Genomic DNA, 17264 nt, shown 5'->3' on the forward strand with positions numbered 1-17264 from the left:
ATGTGCAATCACGAAAATGTTAGCTATTACCGACGTAAACTTACATGTTTTTCATGGTGGTCTAGCTTCAAGTGATTCATGATCTCAACTACTAAACTTACTATAATGTCCACAACACCCCTTCTGACTAAAACTGTGTTAATAGTAATTGTCACAGTGGATACTGGTTTTATAAGAATTCAAGCACATTCCCGTATTAGAGATTGAATGGGAATGATCTAATTTTGATGTCGCTTAAATGTGAATTATTTTTGTTGTCTGATACTTTCGAAATCTATGTAACTGCTCTTTTTCACATATAGGTAGTGCTACTATCATGGCATGCAGACACAAAACGTTCGGGGATCCTATTTGCGTCAAACCAGGTCCGAACTCAAAGCAAATAGCTGGTCCAGGTGACAGTGGCGGACCTCTTCTTCTCACTCCTCAAGGTCCAATTGTCGGAGTGGCATCAAATGGTGTATTCCTTCCAGCTCTTGCTGATCTGTGCGTTGAGTATTCTAGTGTGCCTAGAATGCTTAAATTTATATTACCTAATATTTGAATAATGCTAGCTGGCATCATCCCTCCAAGTGTATATTGAAAATCGAGAAAATTATATTCAGTTTTGTTAAGACTTAAAAAATAAACGATATAATGAATCAAAACTTTATGGGTGTCTTATTTATTGTTTCTTGGAGGGATAATAATTACGTTTTTACTACTGTCTGGTTTACTAGCTTATACTGATGTTTAGAGTAGCACCAAATCTGGTACTTTTCTCAGTGACTCGGCTAGCTAAGAAACAGGTTTTCAGTCTAGCAAAACAGAACAGAGAGTCAACCGACCTAAAAAGAGAAGCAGAAATGTCGGTGGAATCCACGGACAGAGCATGACGATAGTTACGAAAGTCTCTGTTGAATCGTATTGTAACAGTAAATAAATCCCCAAATTAAATAGTTTTGTAAGTCTTCGACATTGGATGCTGACCACATTGGTTTTAATGGACTCACTTGGATGAAAGCGCTTGGTCATGAATCCGCACCAGATCACGAGTGGGAACGACGTGCTCAACATTTCCTGCAATCGCTAGTCAGATAAGATTAGTCGATCTACGATATATTGATAACCTATCAAATATATCTACGAACCTCCTCGCTTCTCTCTTTTGATTCCACTTGATGAGTACGATTCATAATGGAAGGTGTCACTGGTTGGAGCGTTGTCAAATTCCCAATACCTGTAGCATCTTCAACATAATCGAAGGAATGAAACAGTAAATGTAATTATAGCTTACTAACGATTATGATAAAAAATGATGATACGAAGTGGGAGAAAACCCACTGAACAGACAGCAATATTCTTTTGAGTAAAATAACGTGATTGTTAAGACTGTTAATGTTAGTGTACGATTGACAGTCAGTGCATCAATTTACATGAACATTGCTTCGCACATCAATCTTACTGTTTTGTTGGAAGGGTATGTGGCTATTCATTATAAGTTCGTACCATCAGTCGGCCAAACTACCGCTAAGTAAAAAGCTGAGAATATCATATCATTAGGTATGTCAGTCAAACGATTCAATCAGAAGAGAAAGGGTATGAATAAAAGTATTTCTGAGTGATTCACGACATTGATTTAATGTACAGTCCAAAGCAGTTGTTAACGAAAATGAAGTGTTGGCACCCTCAACGTTTATTCATTCATATCGAAATTGAAATTGTAAAACTCATTCGTCCATTGTTTTGATCGTTTCGTCAGTGTGGCTATTTACGCTTATTGTGGTGGAAGGATGTCAAAGAATACAACGGTTATAAGTATGATGTGATTTGTCAAAAACAGTTATTTTCAGAATTTTGATGGATATCTTGTTTAACAAGCAGTCATGGCTCATGATTTTTGAAGACATATCTTGGATTCTGTGAAATCGTTGGTTTTTATTGGTCTTAGAAGTTGAAGAATTCGTTCCTAGAGCTTATTCTAAGGTTTTGTTTTAGTTTTGCGAGTACAAGTCGTTGTTTGGACTATTGTGACTTTGACTGGTTTGCTTCTCCGTAATCTGGAACGAGCTGCCAAATTTGGTTATAAAATAGCCCAATCGTTTTTGGATCGATTGGCATGGCAACTTTGACTGGTTCTGACAAGTAGCACAGACGCCAGTATGTTAGCCAGATGAGCGATACTGATTTCATTAGTATTAATTGAATATCGGACATGATATTTAAGAAATAAGATTTAGAGACTAACAAATTCAATCGAGCTAGTTTTGGTTTTCTGAGTATATCCCTAAGAATATTGTTGGGTATCCTGCAAACTACCTTAGCTTCATAGGGACACCAGAAATGTTATGTGATGAGACAATATCAGGCTAGATGAGATTGATATTGTTTATTAACAGCGTAAGAGATTCATTCCCACTACTATTCAGTGTCTTCAATTTCTTCATGCTTCAACTAGTTATTCAGAAATTGGAAACATGATTGAAAAATGATCTAGAATACCACCGTTGATGGCTTTAAGTTGAAACTAGATTCTAAATTATCTGCTATTGCTTATTTACTTACATTTGCTTGTTACCCCTCGTTGAGGAGTAAAGGCAACCCACCAGTATTCTCCATTCAACCCTGTCGTGAGCAATCCTTTCTAGTTCTTTCCAGTTGTTATTCGTCGTTTTCAATGTTTGCTATCAACTCTCAAACAATGCGTTCTTTGGTCTTTCTGTTTTCCGTTTGTCTTCAGGATTTCAAGTTAGGGCTTGATTCGTGATACAGTTTGATGATGTCCGTAATGTATAACCTATCGACTTACAACGTCTATTCCTAATTTACTCTTCAGATGGAAGTTGGTTTGTGCTTTCCAACAGAAGGCTGTTACTGATCGTATCCGGCCAGTGAATGTTGAGTATTTTGCATAGACAACTGTTTTTAAATACTTGTACCTTCTTGATGATGGATGTAGTAGTTCTCCACGTTTCATTTCCCTACAGTAGGATTGTCTTGACGTTCGTATTGAAGATTCTCACTCTGAAACTAGTTGACAGTTGTTTGGAGTTCCATATGTTCTTCAATCGTAGGGATGCTGTCTTTGCTTTGCCAATCCTTACTTTTTACGTCTGCTTCAGATCATCCTTGTTCATCAGTGGTGCCTCACAGGTTAAGGAATGTTCACACCACATCCAGAGTTTTTCCACCATGTGTGACTGGGTTAGTGTTCATCGTGTTGTATTTGAGAATCTTCTTTTTCCTTTGTGTATGTTGAGGCCAATTGTATCTGCTATTGATGATAATCAATCTTTACCTATAAATGCCTTAAAAGCAAATTCCGTTCACACCGAGTCATCAATACTTCGAACCTGCTGCTCGAAGCAGGGATGTCTGCACCTTGAATTGACTCATTCAAGAGAAGACTAGACATTCACAGAAGCATACTAGAAAAGGAATAACATAGGGCGTAGGTCTTCTCTCCTTACTACAGACATCGGAATTTGAATTTTTGAAGTATTGGTGTTATATTAAATGGTCTGATAAAACTCTTGATGACGATGTTAATTGTGGGAATACGTTCAGTGATCATAATAATAGAACTATACTATCCCTATGAATATTTCCGTAGATGCAGTTATGATAAAGGTATGGCATAGAAAAATAAACATCACATGTACGTTACAAGTATAGGTAATAGCAAAATAACGTTTGTCATAGAATCGAAATTGGTTGTGTTCTACAGTACCCAGGAATATGATGAGACCTATGTCCCTCTGTACATGTTTCCACAGTCGGCAAACTATGATTTCATATAATCTGTAGTGCGATTATTAGTGGTAATAATTTGGGTATTAAGTTTAATCATGGAATCCCGCGTGAAGTACGATGTTGTAAAGGTGCAATATGATAGGTGACCAAGGTGATTTTCTCACTTAATTGTTTATTACTTTGGTGGTGATAAGGCACAACTGGCTGATATAGAATATTAGTACTACATGAAAAAGCGCTGCTCGTTTTTCGCAAGATTGTATGTTATATACAATTTATTAGATTGTAGACTCTTCAACACTATTATAACATGTTGTTTCCGGGGTTTTGCATCGACAATGGTCACCTGAGTGACGTCAGCTGTGCTGAGTTCAAATTATTCATCCAATAATTAGTGAAACTCAGGAGCTGAATTGGCTATCCGTACATGAATTGGACTAAATCTTTCTGGCTGATAAGTATTAAGATCACGTTCTTAGCAATGTCTCAGTGAGAGTGATTAAAAATGTTGGGAAAACTACTGAGATGATCTGTGCAGTTGTACTGAAGCAGAAAATCCGACGAGCTTAGTTAGGGTCAGAAAAAATGATATTGGGTTGTGAAGGTTTAAGAAGAACCAGATGTGAGGGCGGATAAGTGAATATGAGAGAACTGATGAGCAACTTGACATTTCTAATTCAATATCCAATCTCCACATACTCGACGTGTGCCCAATTATCCTTATGACATTCAATTCCATTTTAGTATCTCTGTCCATTTCTCCATTATTGAGTACCTTTCTTTGACAAAGCACATGATGGTTTCGTTATCCTACTTTTACAAGTTTAGTTTACATTTAAAATTACTTCCTTACTATGAACAATATACTAAGTAGACCTAATAACATGAATCTCATCGTAGAATTACGTTCACGGTCACCATTAGGCAAGGACATCAATCCAGTTAGCTTCATCAAATCAAGACTATTAGTCCGAAGAAATGCGTGAGTGTTCATAACAAATACAAATGTTTCATGACAGACTGTGCATTTTCTGTGAAATTTCTCCCAATATCTTTGTGTAACAAATTGTTTTGCTTGGTACTTGTTTATTTGTGAAGTTCCTTCAGATAAGTATCTGTCTGAGTTGATTCAACTCTCACAATCCTCAATCTATCAGACATGTACAGTCCATTTTCAATCTCAACTCAGAATAAAGGATATATTCTAGCACAAAATCTTACATCCAGGAGATGAAGGTGATATTGAAGAAGAATTGGTACAATTCGATATAGAAAACTCTTTAAATTTGATTCTTCATCCTTCTCATACTGGTCAAGTGGACATATATCTCAGTCCTACAGTAAGTTGGTCGCGGCCCGAGTAGCTCAGTGGTAACGTCTCTGACTGTGAAGCTGAGTGACCGGGCGTCGAATCCGTCAGGGAGCACCAGTTCCCTCAAGAACACAGGTACACTTACCTGACGAGTGCCAGGTAGCACGAAACCCGGGTTCAGGGTTTCCTGTTGACCAACTCCAACCACCATGTTTTCTCAAAATAGTGCACGCAGTGTCGAGCCACCTAGACTAGTGACCACATTACAACTTGCTCGATAGCATTTGATCAGCACTAAGAAGGACTTGACACACATGACATTGATCACCACCCAGTGATCAATCAATTGGGACATATATCCTTCTCATATTTGATTTCATCTCTCCTAAATACTTCATTATTAAGCGACATTCTTGACATATAATATGATGTTTCCATCCTCTCATTTCTCAAAAAATTTAATTTGTAAGGTTATTACGAAAACAACTGTTCAGTTTGACTAAATGATATCTTCAAGGAGATAATCTCCAATGAATTATCTATGCTTCTTCTTCACTTATCATTTGTACAAGATCAACTGTAGCATGTAGATTGTATGACGAAAACTATCCTCCAAATATAATTATGCTTTGTATGTATGATATAAAATGTGATTCTTAAATGAGAGGACACACTGACTAAACGGATGTTTGAGTGTGGTTTGAAAATAGTCACTATGTGCAAAGTGAAATGATGTTACTTTTCGATTGTTGGCAAAGTATTTGTTTCAAACGAGTATTAGGTAGGCTGATAAGTCAAAGGTGCGATGATACGGAAAGGTTGAGAGTAGAAATACAACGAACATTGGATCGATTTATCAAAAGTTGTTTTCTTCTTATAGTGAGATACTCTCATGAACAGTTGAGCAACATTGTCATACAGCAAAATATGCCACGACAAAACACGAGAGTCGTGCACTTGCCGATTAATAATTGGGGCGTGTCATGACTACAAAGTGAAAGCGTCACAACAATGAATGATTGAAGTGGAGTGCAAGGTGGATTTCCCACAAAATGAATAGTAATAATAATAACAATAATAACACACTGACTGACTTACACACATGCAAAATCACTCACTCACTCACATGTACTCAACAGTCATGGAATATTGGTGCATATAAATAGGTGAATGTTTTGCAACATTGTAGTTGGTTGATTGCAACGGTCACATACATAATCACGTCGATGTCGAACTGATGGAGGTTTTTGGTGGTGACACTGTTCATCTACTGTCTAACATTTGAACGTGTGTCAACCTGGCTGGTACGTAAAGGTGAACCTGTGCAAGACCGCACTGAATTCCCGTTCATCGCATATATAGCATCAAAGAAATCAATGTGTACAGGTTCACTAGTTTCAACGAGAGCAGTACTCACAGCTGGTCATTGTGTTTGCTCACCAATGCCAGTCGTTCAGGTAAGAGACACATTGTTGTAATGTAATGTGATCGATTTATTTCACAGAGAGTGTACGTGTGTGTTTTTGTATGCAGAGAGTTTGCATAAATCTAATGTTAATATAGTTTGTCCATTTCAGGTTACATTTCTCACATTGAGGGGTGGCGACCAACGAGCCATCCATCATCAACCGTCTGGAGTTAAGGTAGCACCAGAATACATGCCCTCTTGTACGTCGTCACGACAGGGGAAAAAAAGAAACCGACACTCAGTGGATTCGACATTGCAATTATAATGCTCTCTCAAATGGTCAACTTACGGAGTGGAGTCAAAGTGGTCAGTCTGCCACAGGCATCGGATATACCGACACCTGGAACTGATGTTTTCATTGTTGGTTATGGAAGGGATGATAACGACCGTGATCCGTCGCGTAGAGCTGGTGGGATTTTGAAGAAAGGTGAGTTGGTGGTCAACAAACAACATGACTCAGTCAGTCAGTCAGTTAGTAAGACAGTTAATCTGTCTATTTGTTTATGTGATCCGGTTGTTGTGCTATTCCAATATAGTTCACATATGAGATGGGACATGTGAGATTACAGGTGGAATATTTGTTTTGTGGATAGTTCGAAGGTGGATAATTTGTACCAGTTGATATTTACGAAATTCACTTGCCTGTTCTTTTCTGTTCTGATCTGTTCTTTGTTTGACATAGGTCGCGCGACTGTAACGGAATGCCGACATGAGACCCATGTGAATCTTATTTGTGTGAAAGCAGGTCCGAATTCCGGACAGTTACTCGGTCCAGGTGACAATGGTGGACCTCTCCTCCCATCCCCTCAAGGTCCAGTACTCGGTGTCGTATCACATGGTGTCACACTGTCACACCTTCCCGAGTATGTCAGTGTGGCTAGAATGTTGAATTTTGTACGTTCCAATATTTGAACCATGCCAGCTCGTATCATTCAGTCATTCATTCATTCATCCATTCATTCATTCCGTCAGTCAGTGATATATTTGTGTACATAATCTATCGACAAATCCACACGCAATTGTGTTAACACATTTCCTATAAATAAACGACCTAATCAATTACAACATTCCATCCGTTTTCTCTCTGAGTTTGGATGTGTGGTGTAATCTCGGTGTGTGTGTGTGTGTAATGATCAGTGAATTGTTAGTGAAGTGGACAGTTATTTATTTGTTGTTATTGCTGCTGCTGCTGCTGCTGCTGCTCATCAGATACTTGATTAGGATGCATCGATATTTGCGCATGTATGAAAGTAGGCGATTAGGGATGAAGACGGTTGATATGTGAGTGGTAGCAACGAAACACCTTACAGAAATACACATCACAATTAAACATTAGACAAATTTGTTGTGAGAATAGTAGGTTGAATAGATGTAATTCCATCATTTCACATTATCTATGTGATCGTGATTGTGAACATCGTTACAAATTGGACGACACGTGAGTTAGTTTTCTCTGATAATATCGGTATCTGTATTAGTGATTTTGTTATTGGATAGAAATGTAACCACTGAAAGTGTAGTAGAACACTGTACGATCAATTGTAGAGGAAGATATTCAATTTTCTGAGGTTTCAATAGACACTGGATAGTTGTGCACTGTGCCACTCATTTGGTTCTGTTTAACACTGATCAGTTAATATCCCCTGAATATCAGATTGAGTTCTAATATTGAATTCTGATAGTCAACTAGATATTGACAGTTCACATTACTACTGAACTCATAGGGTCAATCTAATTGTTCCTCAATATTAGTCGAATACTTTGTATGGTTGCCTGAATAATAACTATGCTTGATGGTATCTCATAGTGGAATATTGAAATAACAACTCACCTTAATTGCTCATTTGAGTTGTAGCATTATCACTGAAACTCAAGATGAACACTCAATGTGGTTTATCCGTGGTGTTGTCTGTCACATGGACGTTGACATTAGTGTCGGTTGCAGATGTCCATTTGAAAAATCACTCATCATTTCAGATGACATATTGATTGAACTGTGGAATACAGTTGATGTTCAACATGATCCAGTGGAGAATCAATGGTTATAATGAAACAGTTGAGATCTGTTTGATTTTTATATCTTACAGATGACATTCAATGTTGATCATCCTCTTCATATAACACTTGTCAATTTATCAACATTTCCAGAAATATATTGATGCGACCAACATAATAATAATGTTATATCTAAAGCTTTGATTCTTGCTATGCCGCCTACTACTAGACTTCTTGAACGATCGACCCCGCAACGCCGCAGTAGAGAAGACAGAAGACTAGTAAGTGGGAATGTTATTCCCCAAAACAGTGTCAAATATAGTATAGAAATCTCATGTATTTATAATTTTTTGGCTGAAAGTAAATCACCATTTCGGACAGCCAATAGGAACATAAGGGGGTCCTTCTTATTCCTCCAATAGGGAGGCTACACGCCGACATTCTAGAATGTTCCCCTAGTGCTAATTGGATGGAATGTCTTCGGCTCTTTCTGGGCTTCTTGAGGATTCCTTGAGTTTTCCAACGAGCCATCCTTACAAATAATTATCATTATTATCTGTGAACTCATTATCAGAAACACTTAGCTTTGCAGGAAGTTATATGTGAATAATCTGTCACAGTCTCTGAAGCTTATGAAGAATTATAGGTTTTGTGGAGTTGATTAGAAGAATTGTAACATCGATGGTTCGATATTCCAGACGATAGGGTAGAAAGCTGGAATATGGTCATTCAGACACATCAATGGAATCTTTGTATCGACAACTAGTCATTTACAGTTTCACAGTTACCTGTTTGTATTGCATCCACAATACTTATTGTTCCTGTTTTCGGTCTATTAATATTTGTTCGACGTTGTGTTCATGAAGTGTAACAGAATGCGTCGATGTGTCTTTGTGTACAGTCGTTTTCTTGTTTTATGTTTTGTCACTGATCACACAGCCAGAGTTGTTCCAGTCTTAGTCGTTTGTATCTTGTGTGTTCTGTATTACCAATAATAAATTCATTGATTGTTTGAAGTGATCTCGACTTAAACTACCGTCTTCAAATGAACATGTTGTTAAGTAAGTTGTGATAACCCACATGATACAGGAGAAGTGAACAGATTTCATGTTTGTTTTTAAGAAATGCTCAACACTGCTTACTTTAAATTGTATTCAGTGTAAAACTAGTAAGGTCTATTTTATTAGAATAATACTCCCATGAATAAACTTAGTAAAACATTAGGGTTATGAAGTGTGTCAATTTTAGATTACCATTGAAAACTGGGTATCACTGGACGACTGTTTTGTCCTAGTATTGAACTTCTCAGCAGTGCGCATCCACGATCTTGAACTTGACATTCCAACCCATGACCTTCGGTCTCATGCGCCAACTCTTAACTTCTACACCAATAATTCAGTATGCAACGGTGTTAATGTCTAACTTCAACCAATTCATGATGTTGCGTGATCATCTTACATAGTCTTCGGTGGGTAACTGCTTAATACCTAACATTATTAGATACTGATTCAATGATCTACAGGTTAGGCATTCATCCACGAGATCAAAGGTCTTAGGTTCGAATCCCATGTGAGGGAAAGTGGATGCACACATCGTTGAGGAATACCATGAGATGATTTAGCTTACAATCTCTACCTATCAATACTAATATACATTTTGTATCTATCTATATATGTATGTAAGTGTGTGTATGATGTGAAATTCATTCGCCTATATTTCCTATATACATTTCATTATATCAAAATTAGACATTTAACATTATGATTGGTTGATTGAAATTGTTCATATCTAAACTGAAGGACCAAATATGAATGTTAACTGTTCTATTCGATAAACAAAAAAGACTACTGCCTACCTAAATAAGTAGTCAAATAGATGATAATAGAAAGAGAATCATATCAATTGATAGACCAATGAAATAATTGTTTATAATGATAATGAATGATGTTGGATTTACCAATGATAAATAGATATTGTATATAGTGAACGAGCATAGTGATTAATAGTCTAGTGTTAATCTTTAACAAGAATATATATCTATCAACGGATCTATCTATCTGGCGACTGATCTATCTATCTACCAACGGATCTACGTATCTATCTACTAACTGATCTATCTATCTATCAACTGATCTATCTATCTACCAACGGATCTATCTATCTACCAACGGATCTACGTATCTATCTACTAACTGATCTATCTATCTATCAACTGATCTATCTATCTACCAACTGATCTATCTATCTACCAACGGATCTACGTATCTATCTACTAACTGATCTATCTATCTATCAACTGATCTATCTATCTACCAACTGATCTATCTATCTACCAACGGATCTACGTATCTATCTACTAACTGATCTATCTATCTATCAACTGATCTATCTATCTACCAACTGATCTATCTATCTACCAACGGATCTACGTATCTATCTACTAACTGATCTATCTATCTATCAACTGATCTATCTATCTACCAACTGATCTATCTATCTACCAACGGATCTATCTATCTATCTATCTATCTACCAACTGATCTATCTATCTACCTCATTTCATCTATCTATAATAAGAATATCAAATGTCATCCGATGAATTAAAACAATCATTTTTATCATTTTGTAATTTTGTTAAAAAAGGATCTATTACAGCAACAGATAAAACAATTAAAAAAATATGTACAGATTGTCAAATTTATTCTAAAAAATTAGATGCTAATCGAGTAGATATTGAATTTCATGCACATATTGGAAGCACTAAAAGGTAATTCTTATACAGTTATATTGATTTTGTATATGTATAAAGTCTAGGGAATCCATCTTGAAACCAATCCAGTGCTACCGGGGTATCCATGATAGTCTAGTTTAGGTTAACTCATGAATTCAACTTTGGAAATTGATAGTTGAAATCATGAATCAATTGAAGTTAGACAATCATGGAAAACCTGGAAGCACTGGACGGCTGTTTCATCCTATTGTGGAACTCCTCAGCAGTGCGCATCCACGATCCCGCCTAGCAAGATTCGAACCTATGACCTATCAGTCTCGCGCGCGAGCGCTTAACCACTAGAACACTGAGCCGACATCCAACGATATTAATGTTTAACTTCAACCAATCAATGAAATCGATCAACCATCCACCATTGTGTTCAGTGAGTTACTGTCTCACAACAGACCTGTTTGAACTCCACTGGTCACTGCTTCTCCCTGGAACTCCAGGAAATACCTCTTTGAGCCGATCACTAAATAAAGCGTAAAGAATATGACTTGTACTATAAATTATTCTTCTCAATTTATTTAATGGTGAGAGGTCTTTAGAATATATTTGCATTCAAAATGGCTATCTATATGTTAGCTGTTTGATTCTTGAATGTCTGGAGTAGGAAGAAGCTTATCTTCTTATTGACAATACAAATCAGTTAGTAGTGTAAAATGCATATCGCTTTTGAACTTCCTTATCACACGACGGCAGATAGAAGTGAGCAGTTAATTAGCTGCTAACACAAAGTATTTTCACAGAAATTCCCCCCATACTATAGTGTGTGCTACTGATATCGATTGACATAAGTAATATGTATCATCAATCGAAAATAAAATGCCTGGTGGCAGAAGGTTAAGAAGATCAACGAAAAGAGAACGAGAGCAGAGAATGTTTGTTGTGGAAATGAAGGAATAGTGAAGTCTAAGACGAATAATTGACATTTTGGAAATGAAGTATTTACTGTATGGTTCTCAAATTTTACTAAGTGATCATCCATACATGTGTTCTCGTTCACTACAATACACCTGGTTGGAATTCCTCTACGAACAAAATGGCACTTCAAACAGATAAGTTGTGTCTTTCAATACAAATGATCTGTGAAATTCATAAAAAAATAAAACCAGATATTTTGGATAATTATTTACTAGACGTTTACTTGATAGGTCACATAATGTGATGAAATTCGATTAGTTAGGTACTTTTCATTCACAAGAAAGTTGACTCCAAACCAAATCCGTATCAGGAAGAAACAGATATCTACTTCAGACAATGGAAGATGGCCGCGCAATATCGTGGACTGGTTGAGGTTAGATATTAACATTGTTGGATACCGGCTCAGTGGTCTAGCCGTCAAGCATTCGCGCGCGAGACTAGGGGTTTGGATCCCGCTAGTTAGATCGTGGATTCGCAATGCTGAGGATTCCAATGCTAGGACGAAACGGTCGAATTGCAAGACTTACTCTTAAATGCGAGTCATAATTTATCATAATTTTGTAAACTCAAGTTGGTGTAGACTTACTTTGAAGACCTATCACTCCTCAGCTTTTCTGTATAAAGACACATTAGCACACTGGTGGTCGTTTTGCACGTCTAATATGCAATTTCATTATTTGATGTCTTTGTGCCTGAAATGATCGCGGATGGAGGCTTGTGTACTGAAGCTGCGCGACAGGACAGTATAGAGACAGAATGTCTTATGAGTCCTATGAGTACACGATGCTTTTAATACATTAATCTCAATAAGGTTATTTTGAACAAAGAAGCAAGACCACTGAGATTTCAACGGCTGAGTAAGAAATAGCGAGTGAACTTAGTAACTGGGATGGAGGCTATTCACAGGGTTAGTCTTATGTCACTCATGTGAACCCATATAAGATAAAATATAACCACCATAACAAACAGGAATTTGTCTAAGCGTGCTTTTTTGTTTGATGAGTGGATCCTCATTTGTCATCTTTCATTGACCAAGCCATAATCTTATTGTTTGATCCAGTAATATGAGTAAATAATTGTTTTGTAATTGAGGTTAACTCAGAAAATAAGGATTTATTTGAAGAGATATTTCCTGGAGTTCTAGTGAGAAGCAGTGACCAATGGAGTTCAACCACGTCTGTTGTGAGATAGGAACTCACTGAAGATAATTGGTGAACGGTTGCTCAAACTTCGTGGATTGGTTGAAGTTAGACATTAACACCGTTGGATGCCAGCTCAGTGGTGTACTGGCTAAGTGCTCTGGCGCGAGAGTGATAGGTCCTGGGTTCAAATCTCGATAGGCGAGATCGTGGATGTGCACTACTGAGGAGTCCCACAATAGGACGAAACGGTCGTCCAGTGCTTCCAGGTTTTCCTTGGTGGTCTAGCTTCAATTGATGCATGATTTCAACTATGAAAATACTGAAATCTCCACAAAATACCAAGTGGATTTAATATTCATCTTCATTTATTCAAACAAATACATTCTCAGAAGTCAGATAACCACTTGCACAAGCAAGTGGCTACCAGGACTCAGCGGCTAATTGGATTACATGATGGCGTTTGAAGTGAACGTTACTCGGTTCGAGTCTCAGAGTGAAAATCAACTCTTAGATGCAGGTATATAGAACTGACGAGTCCCAAATAGGACGAAACACACGTCTTGGATTCCACTACTAGCCACTATTCATCTTTGCTTATAAAGATGAATATTGTTGATATTAAATATCATTTCCATGTATAAAATTTCCAATCCTTAATCTTTAATCGGTTCTTTCTTTTTTGTTTACTTGTTATTCAGGGATGTTGATTTCCCAGGATTCGTAAGTTTTCTAGAAGGTCGACTAGCAAAAGTGTATGCCACTGCAAATGGTATAGAACAAGAGGAAGCAGCAATTCAACTTAAACGAAAAATAGCCGAAACATCACCAGCGGTTCATGGTGGTACTGTAAGTATATTTCATAGTTAGTTTTAATGGATCCTATTATGTTATTGGCTTAAACATTAAAGTTAATATACGTATAGTCATAAAACGTTTCAGTGGTTGAATTCATGAGTTCGTGTAAGCTAAAGCACCATTGGAAACCTGGAAGAACTCAACAGCCGTCTAGTCCTAGTATGGGACTCCTCAAGATTGCTCATGCACGATCCTACACATGGAATTTGAACACAGGAACTTCAATCTCACGCGTGAGCGCTTAACCTGTAGACCACCAATTCGACATTTAAAGGTGTTGGTGTCTAACTTCAATCAATCGACGATATTGTGCGACACATCCATCATTGTCTTCAGTGAGTAACTATCTCACAACAGACCCGTTTGAACTCCACTGGTTACGACTTCCCACTAGAACTCCAGGAAATACTTCTTGAAGTCGGTTACTTATGAGCACATGATGATCACCATCAGAATGGGGGTTTGTGAAGATTGTGGTCAAGTCATGGTTGAATTCATGAGTCAATTAAAGCTCAATGGTCTAGAGGTTAAGCACTCACGCTTGAGATCAAAAGTTCTGGGATCGAGTCCCAAATGAGGGATCGTGGATGCACACTAATGAGTAGTCCTATGCTAGGATGAAACGGCCGTTCAGTGCTTATAGGTTTTCAATGGTTGTCTAGCTTAAATCGACCACTACAATCCTCACAAAACCACCATTCTGATAATGAACAATTTGATCAGTTGTCTTAAAAGCTAATAATCAAAAATCTTCAATGCTTAGTTGATAGTTTATGGATTAAACAACTCCGCCTGTAGCTCCTCCGGGGGCTACTGCTACCACTGAAATGTTTTATGACTTTACATATGGATTAAACAGATTCATTGTAAAAGAAATATTGTAATGAACAAAGACTTGATGGTGATAACCAATTTACTATTTAATAGAACATTACAGAATCTTTTGGTACCAATATAAGAATCATACCTTGAATACTTCATTTACAAATCTTCTATCACTTCTCCTTTACATTCTGTTTTATTCCATTCCATCTTCTTAGCCTTCTATTGTTATACATTATCTTAAGTCATAAGATAGATGATGGTTAGAAGTGGAATCAAGGACATACGTTTCGTTCTATTTGTGATTCATCAGTGAATGGTACTGGGTTGAAGTCCCGAAGTGAACATCAATTCTAGGATACAAGTACATCCAGCTGATGAGTCTCAATCAGGATGAAACATGCCTCATAGATTCCACTACTATTCATTATCCATCTTTGTTTATAATAATTGTAAATCAATGTTGTTTTTTTATTTTTCTGTTAAATACAAACAAAAATTATTGATTTATAACTAGAAAATTCTGGTTTTTTTTATTATAATGAAATAATAAAAAAATTTTTTATTTTTAGTTACCATGATGACTTTTTTTGTTTTTTAATCTTAGAGACTATTTATTTATGATAACCCTCTTGATGAATATCTAATATGACTCAAAAGAATAGGTGGTTTTTTGTTTTCTATCTTTGATTATGGTGGGGGTGGGGTTATGAAAAGATATCTTGATTCATATTGATAACAGCGTATTGTATATCAACTTATATGATATCAGCGAATAACGTTCATTAGTATGAACTTGTTTTCTGAATCTATTGAAGATAAGCTTCCCCATCTGGTTGTCTCTATGTGCATCTAACAGTTTATTTGCTCTTGTGGAGCAAGGTATATTGTCTTTAGTCAGCGCTCACTTTCAATTGGGATATGGGAACATGTCCCAGCACGGTTTTACAAGGGTGAGAGGAAAACAGTTAGGAGTTCCATACTTGAATATTTAATCGACTGTGATGATCCTACTGATCCACAGTTTGATTTTAAGGTTGTATATACAAGTCGTCCAAATCTGTTTAGATTTCTTTGTATCCAACTTCTAAAACTAGCTGAAGCTCTTACTATTCATGAGCTCAAACCAGAACTATGAATACAAAAGAGGTATATCCTATCGTTAACGTTACCTTGGCTTTAATTATTATTACCACCGCATTTCTCTCTTTACTTATGTCTCATATTCTCATTATTCATAATTTCTCATGATATCACTACATTTTTTACACTTCTGTAACCTTGAATTATTGTAACAGAAAACCCTCAGCAGTGCTCATCAACGATCCTGTCTTGCGAGACTCGAACCCAGGACCTATCGGTCTCACTCAAGAATGCTTAACCTCTGGACCACTGAGCCGGTCAGCATCCAACGGTGTTAACGTCTTACTTCGACCAATCCACAATATTGCGCGACCTTCCTCCATTGTCTTCAATGAGTAACTGCTTCACAAAAGACACGGTTGAACTCCACTGGTCACTACCACTTCTCACTAGAACTCCAGGAAATATCTGTTGAAGCCAATCACTAGTGATCATATGTTGATTAATATCAGAGGGTGTTTTTGTGAATATTATAGTAGTTTTAATAGTTGAAATCATGAGTCAATTAAAGTTCGACCACCATTAAAACCTGGAAGCACCAGACGGCAGTTTCGTTTTATATTTTGGGACTCCTCAGCAGTGCTTATCCATGATCCCGTCTCGCTTGTGAGCGCATAACCTCTAGACCACTCTGTCGCCCAATATCGTGGATCGATTGAAGTTAGAGATTAACACCCTTAAATGTCGAATTAGTTGTCTACAGGTTAAGCGCTCGCGCGTGAGATTAAAGTCCTGGGATTCAAATCCCATGTGTAGGATCATAAATGCGCGATTTTGAGAAGTCTCACAATCGGACGAAACCGCCGTCTACTGCTTCCAGGTGTTCCTTGATGGTCTAACTCATGATCTCAACTATTCAAATTAAAACTTCTTTATTATTTGAATCGAAATTTTAATTAATTAATTAATTATTTTGAACCTTTTTTTTAGAAAATTAGCTCAGATCCAACAACATCTAGATTGACAAATGTAAAAACATTTACTGGTTCACATAAAGAACGTTTTAATGCAGAAACTGGTAAAGGATTAGGTAAAGCTGGTCGTGTTGATCCAACACCATGTTTTACTACAAGTGGAATATCAGAGCCAAGAAAATAA

General features: G+C 37.0%; 3 protein-coding genes and 1 pseudogene across 4 annotated transcripts in view; all 4 read left to right on the forward strand.

Annotated features, from left to right (window-relative positions):
• Positions 1-638, forward strand: part of Smp_006520 (cercarial elastase (S01 family)) — a 1901-nt gene extending 1263 nt beyond the window's left edge. The window contains exon 3 of the mRNA XM_018791020.1: positions 303-638. Within this exon, the coding sequence (XP_018647365.1) occupies positions 303-544 (242 nt within the window). The 3' untranslated portion in view covers positions 545-638. The remainder of the gene's footprint in view (positions 1-302) is intronic.
• A 5632-nt stretch (positions 639-6270) lies between these two features.
• Positions 6271-7424, forward strand: Smp_194890 (annotated as a pseudogene). Its single transcript is given in 4 exon segments — positions 6271-6279; positions 6283-6495; positions 6622-6941; positions 7193-7424. Coding segments are annotated over 4 exon segments (774 nt in total).
• Positions 7425-11092: 3668 nt separating this feature from the next.
• Smp_194880 (p25-alpha domain containing protein) lies at positions 11093-14213 on the forward strand (the record flags this gene model as incomplete). The annotated part of the gene is made up of 2 exons (XM_018791031.1): positions 11093-11274; positions 14045-14213. The coding sequence occupies 2 exons, from the start codon at positions 11093-11095 to the stop codon at positions 14211-14213; spliced, it is 351 nt and encodes a 116-aa protein (XP_018647366.1).
• Positions 14214-17111: 2898 nt separating this feature from the next.
• Positions 17112-17264, forward strand: Smp_125710 (hypothetical protein; the record flags this gene model as incomplete). The annotated part of the gene is made up of 1 exon (XM_018791043.1): positions 17112-17264. A coding segment is annotated over one exon (153 nt), but the record flags the coding sequence as incomplete, so codon positions are not given.

The sequence above is a fragment of the Schistosoma mansoni genome, assembly GCF_000237925.1.
Source record: "Schistosoma mansoni, WGS project CABG00000000 data, supercontig 0243, strain Puerto Rico, whole genome shotgun sequence".
NCBI lineage: Eukaryota > Metazoa > Platyhelminthes > Trematoda > Strigeidida > Schistosomatidae > Schistosoma > Schistosoma mansoni.